This window comes from Gopherus evgoodei, chromosome 6 (genome assembly GCF_007399415.2).
Source record: "Gopherus evgoodei ecotype Sinaloan lineage chromosome 6, rGopEvg1_v1.p, whole genome shotgun sequence".
Taxonomy (NCBI): domain Eukaryota; kingdom Metazoa; phylum Chordata; order Testudines; family Testudinidae; genus Gopherus; species Gopherus evgoodei.
Genome location: NC_044327.1, coordinates 113785130 through 113795658, shown reverse-complemented (window position 1 = coordinate 113795658; position 10529 = coordinate 113785130). Strand labels below are relative to the sequence as shown.

General features: G+C 39.1%; 1 protein-coding gene across 1 annotated transcript in view; it reads right to left on the bottom strand.

Moving 5' to 3' along the window:
* Positions 1–2138: 2138 nt before the first annotated feature.
* The window catches only part of GOLPH3 (golgi phosphoprotein 3), a 46114-nt gene continuing 37723 nt past the window's right edge, over positions 2139–10529 (bottom strand). The window contains exon 4 of the mRNA XM_030566704.1: positions 2139–4095. Coding sequence (XP_030422564.1) covers positions 3671–4095 — 425 coding nt within the window. The 3' untranslated portion in view covers positions 2139–3670. The remainder of the gene's footprint in view (positions 4096–10529) is intronic.

Here is a 10529-nt window from a genome sequence, read left to right as displayed (position 1 = left end):
CCCCGCCCGTTGGAATTCTGGGTTGAGATCCCAGTGCATGATGGGCAAAAACAGTGTCGCAGGTAATTCTGGGTAAATGTCATCACTCAAGCCTTCCTCCATGAAAGCAACGGCAGACAATCATTTTGCACCCTTTTCCCCTGGATTGCCCTGGCAGATGCCAAAGCATGGCAACCATGGAGCCTGGTTTGCCTTTTGTCACTGTCACCGTATGTGTATTGGATGCTGCTGACAGATGCGGTACTGCAGTGCTACACAGCAGCATTCATTTGCCTTTGCAAGGTAGCAGAGATGGTTACCATTCCTACTGCACCATCTGCCATTGTAAATTGGCAATGAGATGGTTACCAGTCATTTTGCACCATTTGAAATTGGCGATGATGGTTATCAATTCTTTTGTACTGTCTGCTGCTGTCATGGGTGCTCCCGGCTGGCCTCGCTGAGGTCGGCCAGGGGCGCATGGACAAAAATGGGAATGACTCCCCGGGTCATTCCCTTCTTTATGTTTTGTCTAAAAATAGTCAGTCCTGTCTAGAATATGGGGCAAGTGTACTAGAGAACCAGAGAGCACAGTCGCTCCAGGTCAGAGCCCCAGAGATCCTGTGGAAATGATGAGCTGCATGTCATTCTAGGGGGTGCCCCTGCAACAACCCGACCTGTTGCTTCCCTCCTCTCACATCCCTCCTGGGCTACCGTGGCAGTGTCCCACCCTTTGTGTGATGAAGTAACAAAGAATGCAGGAATAAGAAACACTGACTTTTTAGCGAGATAAAATGAGGGGGAGGCAGCCTCCAGCTGCTATGATAGTCCAGGCAGGACATTAAAGGGGTCGGGGGGAGAGGAGCGCAGCCTCTCGCTGCTATGATAGTCCAGGGAGTACAGAATCTTCTTTAGACATGAAAGGTGGGTGGGGGGGGGCTGATGGAGCTCAACCTCCAGCTGCTATGATGAGGACAGTTACCAAGCCTTTTGTACTGTCTGCCGGAAATGACCAGGAGTCATTCCCATTTTTACCCAGGTGCCCCCGGCTGACCTCACCGAGGGCAGCCAGGAGCACTCACGGGATGATGATGGCTACCAGTCATTTTGCACCATCTGCCACCGGGAAGGGGATGCTGGTGTTCAGCGCTGCAGCACCCTGTCTACCAGCAGCATGCAGTAGACACAGGGTGACACTGAAAAAAGGCGAGAAACGATTTTTTCCCCTTTTCTTTCGGGGGGGGGGGAAGGGGTGTAAATTGACGACATACACCCTGAAACACCCAGGAAAATGTTTTTGACCCTTCAGGCATTGGGAGCTCAGCCAAGCATGCAAATGCTTTTCGGAGACTGTGGGGACTGTGGGATAGCTGGAGTCCTCAGTACCCCCTCCCTCCCTCCATGAGCGTCCATTTGATTCTTTGGCTTTCCGTTACACTTGTTACGCAGCACTGTGCTGAGTCCCTGCTGTGGCCTCTGTCTATCGTAGCCTGAGATTTTTTTCAAATGCTTTGTCCTTTCGTCTTCTGATAGAACAGATTTGTCTCCCCATACAGCGATCACATCCAGTATCTCCCGTACGGTCCATGCTGGAGCTCTTTTTGGATTTGGGACTGCATCACCACCCATGCTGATCAGAGCTCCATGCTGGGCAACCAGGAAATGAAATTCAAAAGTTTGCGGGGCTTTTCCTGTCTACCTGGCCAGTGCATCCGAGTTCAGATTGCTTTCCAGAGCTGTCACAATGGTGCACTGTGGGATCATGCCCGGAGGCCAATACCGTCAATTTGCGCCACACTAACCCTAATCCGACATGGCAATACCGATTTCAGCGCTACTCCCCTCGTCGGGGAGGAGTACAGAAATCGGTTTAAAGAGCCCTTTATATCGATATAAAGGGCTTCATTGTGTGGACGGGTGCAGGGTTAATTCGGTTTAACGCTGCTAAATTCGGTTTAAACGCGTAGTGTAGACCAGGCCTTATTCCAGTCACCCAAATCTGCAGGACACCAGAGACACTAACACTGTCAATAACAACAATTCAGTATTTCATTCACAATGTAAAAACAAGCTCTTTCCAATAAAAGGGATATCAACTAAAACTTCCAACTCAAAATAAGATTTTTCTAGTTAACACAAAACACAAATGACATGCTTGCTCTGTTTCAGGCACTTTCAAGATCATAGTTTATTTACTGTAGGTAAAAAGCTAGTATACAGATTAGGGATCCCTTAAACTTCAACTCTACAGTTATATACCACTTAGTATTTTTGCTCTGAATGTTAACCAAAAAGTTCCTAAACACCTGTAAGCCCCACTATTAGTATGCATGTTATGAGAAAAAAATAATATTTAATTTGATCAATGCGTAATATTTACACTGTGAAATCAGTGGCAGACAACAAGCAGTGGTAAAGAGGTAATAAACTTTAAAAAGCCAAAGTTTGTATTTTTTACATTGTGCTAATGAACATAATTGTATATAAAATAATGAACATAGTAGAGCTTCCCATTATGGAAATCTTAGTCATCTGAACTGTAGTCATTACTTGCTAACAATTTACATGCAAAGACCTCCTAGTTTGACATTTGATTTTTTTAAGTGTAAGTAGTTTATGACATTTAAGAGACAAACATTAACTTGTGTACAAACAAAATGAAAAACTGCACTCAAGAACTGTACTGGTCACAAGCCTCTTCCATACAGAAATAATATAAACAATGATGGCAGCTGGTCTCCTTTCCATACAACAATCATTATAAAAGGTGATGCGTAGGCTGAGTTCTACCCGGATGGTACAACTCCACAGACATTGGGAACACACAGAGTTCATACACATGCTCTTTATAAGAGGCCCATCTTTCCATCCAATGGCAATGACTGAAAGCAAGTAAGGGGCACAGGTGTACAACTAATTAAATCTTGCAAAATACAAAGATGGGGGGCTGTTAATATACAATTCAAACTATATACAGAATATAATGGAATGTATCCCATCCCCAAACTGCTTTGTGAAACAACTGGACCTGTCTACACTAGCCTCATAATTCAGAGTTGTAATATAACAAAATGTTAAGTACACAAGAGATTTACATGAGAGGTAAAACTTAGGGGGCATTTTGCATTAACTATTTACCGAGATGTTTAATGGATATTCTAATTTTAAAATAATTTTGTTAAGCACATTTGAACCAATGTCTATATATAAAATGTCCTGATAGACACTTCAATATTTAACTTTGGTGATTTAAAAGGCCTTTTTGTGACTTTTGTATGAACAGCATGGCAGAATGCTACTGACGTGTGTACACATCTGCATCAACCCGAGACTTGGTGATCCAACAGTGCATGCACATTTCTTCCTTGAGATGCTTTCCAAGTTAAACCACTCCAGCAACCAAAGAGTGAAAAATGGATTAAACTAAGAATTTCAGGTAACTGTAATTTAATAGGGAATGGAATGCCAATATGGCAGCAAAATGTTTTTTAAACAGGAAAGTCTCTTGTACCAGCAGAATCTGTATACAGATACACAAAGGGAGAGGGAATACACCACCTATCATTCCTGTGAAACAAGAGCTGATTCATCATGTGAGAAGGTACAAATTACAGAAAACATGAATAGTCAATAGAAGAGAAACAACTGCTTTACATAAAGAAGAAAGAAGAACACTTCAATCTGATCACAGTTATTTTGTGAAGGCAGCTACAACAGCCCAGAGGACCTCATTTGTGTTGGCCTTCAGACATTCAACTTCAGGGTCTAAATCCAGGAGCTGCCGCACTCTCTTTGTGGCTAAATCATACTGCTCATCCAGTAGGGGGGCAAAAGCGTTCTCAAGGACATCTGAAGCATGGGCTAAGTAAATGAGAGCCAGCAAGCGCTTGTCCATGCGGTGAGGGTCATTCACCCATTTGTCAAGAACTGCTTCTTGAACTTTCTTGATGAGGCGCTGTTTTATATTGTTGTTGGTGAGAGGGTGGGTAGTCATGTCAAAAAGAAGGAAGTTCTGTTTCTCTGTCGTCAATACACCTTTTTCCACTAGGTTTTTAGCTAATCGTTCACGCACATTTCGTAACTGGTAGTGCAATTTTAATGGGTTCCATGTCTCACCTAGAAAAGAAACAAAATGTCAGTTAATCAAGGTTTAGCTCCTACCCTGACTATTAACAAGGATAAGTGTTTACTTTTTTTCTGCAGTGCAGAAATAAAAGCTTCAATTAATATGGCGATTTAGTGCAAAAAGATGCCATACTATTGCAGCTCTCTTCTAACCTCTGGCCTGCAGATATAGGCTTAGACAAGAGGAACATTAACATTAAGAGTGCCTCCCTGAACAACAGGGCACTCAAACTTACATAGAACATGTAGGTGGTTTGTTTTCATTCTGTTGAAGGTGAAATGCAAGCTAAGTGATGACTTTGTTATCTATATATAAAACTAAACTGAAACAAAACTATACATTTGTCATCACTTATGTATGTAAGAAAACCATGGAAAGTGGAGAAGAAACAGGAAAACGATGAATAAATATAATTCTTAGTGAAGAAAATCTCTCCAATCCTTCCCAGTTGTCCATTTCCAGCACTGCCCCTTGAAAAGGCTGGGAAACTGTCATTTTCAGCCATTGCCATTCTTTTTGCCATAAAGTTGTGCTAATGCTGATTCTTATCCCAGACATCCTTCTAATTGCTTTATCCAGTTAGTTTTATACTCATTTCCTTTTTGTAGACAAATCTGAGATAAAGGTGACCATCCACCCTCTACTATACGTCTTCTTGTAATGCCTGAAGAAAGCTGTGATGTTTACATGAAATAAGGAAAGGCATTTCCAAACACATTGTTAAAGGAGAAGAACAAAATTTTAAAAAGTATTTTAACTTAACCTTAAATATTTTGGGTAAAATCATAAATAAGTGCAGAGTATTACAGCAATAGCTACTGCTTAGCTAAGATTGACAAACATTTCAATTTAACTCTTGTTTTTAGTCACTCGTAATCTGCTTAAGCTTTCATCTTGTGGGCTGAAATTTTAGATGTCTAGTCTGTTGAAGGTGAATTTTTTTGAGAAAGAAAGAAAGAAAAAGAAAGAAAAACAAAAGAAAAGACCCAAAAATAAAACAAACAAAAAAGTTTCCCTCATACAAAAAAATCTCTCTCTTTTGGAAAAGCCAGCAAGGAGATAAAGTTAAAAATTTGGCATGGAGGTGGCTCTTCTTCATAAGGGCTTTCGTACATTTCTATGACAAGAGTTCCAATCTGGCAAGTTACAGGCCTTTGAAAATGCCATTTTGCATATTTACAATAAAAATATTCAAATTGTAGTGTGTGTAATTCCTTCAGAACATTTCAAGGAAACACAGTGCTGCACATGTAGATACAGTAAGTTACAAATGTAATCAAAAACTGACTGTAAAGTTTTGTATGTGACTCAAAGATCCTGTGAACCTATGACTCCTTCAGCATGCACATTATTGCCTAGTGAATGACACAGGGCTCTCTACCAGCCCTGCCTGATTCAACATGGTTTCCTCCGATGGGTCCTGAAACTGTGTCTAAATAATGGATCACAGTAAGAGAAAGTAAGTAGGGAATATTAGCTAATTGTTTCCTTGCTTTTTTAGGCGTTTATACTACTCAGAGGTAGATTACTGGTGCTAATAAAATGAGTAGTTTGGTGACACCTTGTGCTCAACTACACGGAACTGCACTACTAGAGATTTAGACGTGGTGATTGTATTTTCAGAAACAGTGGATGTTCTGACACAAGTTTGCTTGTTCTGGTAGGCTGCTTTACCTAGGGATCACCTTAGGAACCACGCCTGCTTGAAAAACATTGCCTTAAAATGGCCTAATTTGCACTTCCATGATGGCTCTGGAAGATGTCACATAAGCAACCCTCTTAAATAGAATCTTCCTTTCTCTCTCATTTATCTTAAATTAGTGCAGTATAATGTAAGAGTGGCTTTTCCCCAGGAAAAATCTTCAGCCAAAATACTAAAAAACAAGAACTGTGTGATGTTGTGAAGTCTATTTAAAAATCCAAGTATTATTCTTCAAAAACTAGTTCTCTAAACCAAGGATTCCCAAATCCTACTCCCAAACCAGCCACCAAATAACACAGTATAAATAGAGAGGATTGATCTAGCTTTCAGGCATATCCACCTTAGGCTGTGAGCTCAAAGCTCAGAAGGGTCAAACCAGGTCAAAATATGGATAAGACCTTAAAGGAAAACCTAGGGTGTTGGTGACACATTACATGACCCTTGAATCAGGACTGGCCTAGTACTCTCAACATGGGGAAACGGGTAATGTGCTAATATGAATGAGGGATTTTGGATAAGAAAAGCAAGCTCTAGAAATATTTGCAAGATTAGGGGGCTGTTAACCAGAATTCCTACTAAACCACAAAACTGTTCTTTCCCCTCTTCTCCTTTCTTTCCGTCTCCTGTTAATTCATGCACAGTGAAAGAGAGGAGAGAGAAGTGATAGTGATAATGAATGTCAAGTACGAAATGAAGCGGGAGAAAAGGTGAATCAGTGAAGAGGGAAGGAAGGAAGGAAGGGAGGGAATGAGACTCCACTCTAATTTAAATATTGATCCGAGTTATTTGTGCTATACAGAAGGGAGGGGAGGTGGGAATCTAAAGGGAACACTGATTTTAGCCCTCTAACTTCATTCTGCCTGTCCTGAAGTCATGTTGTAGTTTCCATTGAACACAGTTGTTTTCTTCACTTTCTTTTCTAAACTACACAGTGTTGCTCTGCATTGTTCTACAACAGCTACAATCCATGTAAGAGTAGCTGCATTTCATTTCCATTCTGAGTGAAGTAACAGAGACAAACAGGGTGGATAAAAAGAGATGATTTTAAAAAATCAGATACATTTTTCCTTAACAAACTTGTTTAAAATTAAATTGAAATTATGACAATTTATGTTAAGGCATAATTCTACTATATTCTAGTCAAATAATTTAAATAAAATATGTTGCATCAGTGAACCCGCCTCAAATTTTAATGAGTTGGAGGGTGCTGATTTTTTAATATATATATAGAATCAGGCGGAACACCATATTTGAGGTAAACTCAAGTTTTATAAATACATCACAATGTTACGTACTGCATTAAGTATCTATATTATTTTCAGTCTTTATAATGGAGCAAATGCTGGCATTTACATTTTTACTAATGTAAGTACTTTTAGTTTCTACAGTGCAGAGAACCTTTTGCCTTCATTACTTTTGGTTTCAGTTTGCTAGCAGCTGGTGCAAAGAGAATATTTTCTTCATGTGGACTATTTCATTCAAAATTGAGAAACCAGTTTGGAGTTGAAAAAGCAAGAAAACTTTTTTAGTCCTAAGTGGCACACAGGATCTGGTTCAAAAGGTGAATAGATTCAACTTAACATCTTTCTGGGGGGAGGAGGGAGTAAAGAAATCCACCACAGTAGCATTTAACCTCAAAAAGGGGAACTACACAATATGAGGAACCTAGTTAAACAGAAATTAAAAGGAACAGTCACAAGAGTAAAATGTCTGCAAGCTGCATGGAAATAATTTAAAAACATCACAATAGAGGCTCAACGAAAAAACTGCCATTGTGACTGAACAGAGTAAAAGAGGCAGTTAGAGGCAAAAAGATATTCTTTAAAAATCGGAAATCAAATCTTACAGAGGAAAACAGAAAGAAGCATAAACTCTGGCAAGTCAAGTGTAAAAGTATAACTAGGCACGCCAAAAACAAATTTGAAAAGCAACTAGCAAAAGACAAAAAAAACCTAACATCAAAAAAAATGTAAATATACCAGAAGCAGAAAGCCTGCCAAACAATCAATATGGCCACTGGACGATCCACATGCTAAAGGAGCACTCAAGGAAGACAAAGCCCTTGCAGAGAAGCTAAATGAATTCTTTGCATGGGTCTTCACTGCAGAAGATATAAGGGAGATTTTTACAAATAAGCCATTCTTTTTAGGTAACAAATCTGAGGAACTGATCCAGAATGAAGTGTCAATAGAGGAGATTTTGGAGCAAACTGTAAGTTAAACAGTAATAAATACCCAGAACCAAATGGTATTCACTTGAGTTCCAAAGGAACTCAGATATGAAATTGCAGAACAATTAATTGTAGTATATAACCTATCATTTAAATCACCCTCTGTAGCAGATGACTGGAGGATAGCTAATGTAATGCCAACTTTTTAAAAAGGCTCCAGGGGCAAGTCTGGCAATTACAGGACAGTAAGCCTAACTTCAGTACAACGCAAATTGGGTGAAACTATAGTAAAGAACAGAATTATCAGACACGTAGATGAATACAATATGTTTGGAGAGAGTCAACATGGCTTTTGTAAAGGGAAATCATGCCTCACCAACTATCAGAAATCTTTGATGGTGTCAATAAGCATGTGGACAAGGGTGATCCACTGGATATACTGTACTTGGCTGGACTTTCAGAAAGTCTTTGACAAGGTCCCTCACCAAAGGCTCTTACGCAAAGTAAGCAGTCATGGGATAAGAGGGAAATTCCATTCATGTATCAGTAACTGGTTAAAAGACAAGAAAGAAAGGGTAGGAATAAATGATCAGTTTTCACATTGGAGAGAGGAAAACAGTGGGATTCCCTGAGGATCTGTCCTGGGACCAGTGCTATTCAACATATTCGTAAATGATCTGGAAAATGGGGTAAACAGTAAGGTGGCGAAGTCTGCAGAGGCTATAAAATCACTCAAGATAAGGTAAGTCCAAAACTGACTATGAAGAGTTACAAAGGGATCTCTCAAAACCGGGTGACAAAACAGCAGATTAAATTCAAAGTTAATAAGTGCAAAGTAATGCACATTGGAAAACATAATCCCAACTATACATACAAAATGGTGCTGGGTCTAAATTAGCTGTTACCATTCAGGAAAGAGATCTTGGAGTCACTGTGCATAGTTCTCTGAAAACATCTGCTCAATGTGCAACGGCAGTCAAAAACGTGAACAGAATGTTAGAAACCATTAGGAATGGGACAGATAATAAAACAAGAAATATCATAACGGCACTATCTAAATCCAATGTACACCCACACCTTGAATACTGAGTGCAGTTCTGGTTGCTTCATTTCTAAAAAGATATATTAGAATTGGAAAAATTACAGAGAAGGGCAACAAAAATTATTAGAAGTATGAAACAACTTCCATATGAGGAGAGAGCAAAAACACTGGGACCATTCAAGCTTGGAAGAGAGACCACTAAGAGGGGAATCTGATACAGGTTTATAAAATCATGAATAGAGTAAAGAAAATGAATAGGAAAGTGTTACTTACTCCTTCACATAACATGAGAACAAGGGGTTACCAAATGAAGTTGATAGGCAGTAGGTTTAAAACAAACATAAGGAAGTAATTCTTCACACAACACACAGTCAATCTGTAGAATTCATTGCTGGGGATGCTGTGAGGGCCAAAAGTATAACTGGGTTCAAAAAAGGATTAGGCAAATTCATAGAGGATAAGTCCACCAATGGCTATTAGACAAGATAATCAGGGATGCAACCACATGCTCTGGGTGTCCCTAAAACTCTGACTAACAGAAACTGGGGCTGGATGACAGGGAATGGATCGGATCACTTGATAATTGTCCTGTTCTGTTCATTCCCTCTGAAGCATCTTGCACCAGCCACTGTCACAATACAGAATACTGGGTGAGATGGACCATTGGCCTGACCTACTATAGTTATGTTCCTTTCTTAGTCAATGAATAAAATCAAGGAGGTGAGAGGTAAGATCCACCAGTTCTAAAAACTTAAAGGTTATGGGGCCAGATTTTTAAAGACAGACCCCTAATAATGCAAACAGATGCCAGTGGGATTTTTAAACAATGTCTAAGCAGGTTTCATGTTGATTTCATCTTCATTCGATGTGAGTTAGACACCTTGTTACTTTTGAAAATCCCATTACGCATCCATCTGCATTTTTAGGCACAAATATTTTTTGAAAACCTGGCACATGGTGACCAGAAACAGTCAATTCACTAACTACAGTTAATACTTCCTTTGTTTAATAAATTAGTTTAAAATGCAAAACATGTTCTTGTAAATTTATTTTTTCCCTTGTGCATACAACACAAAGTAGTTTTATTTTACTAATATAAAACAATTTTAAAACAGGGTTTTGCATATTTTTAATTGAATTCTAATTTCCATCCAAATACAGCTTGACAAATCCTGAGTAAAATATCATCCAGCAAATATGAAATGTATCATTCATTGCTTAAATAAACGAGTACTGATAGCGTATCCCCTGGTTAGCAAAAAATAGTACCATATTTAGAATAAAGGTTATTTAACGTTTGCAAATCAACAAATTTCAATGGTTATACCAACCAATGAGAATGAACCATTTTTTAGGAAAAGTCCTAAAAAATACAAAAGTGAAACAAGATTAAAAACAAATAATTAAAATCGAGGTTCCCTGCTTGCTGATTTAAATCATGACAAACTGGAAATTTAAATCATTTTGATTCAAAGTCATCCATCTTGCAGACAAACAACTTTGTAATGAG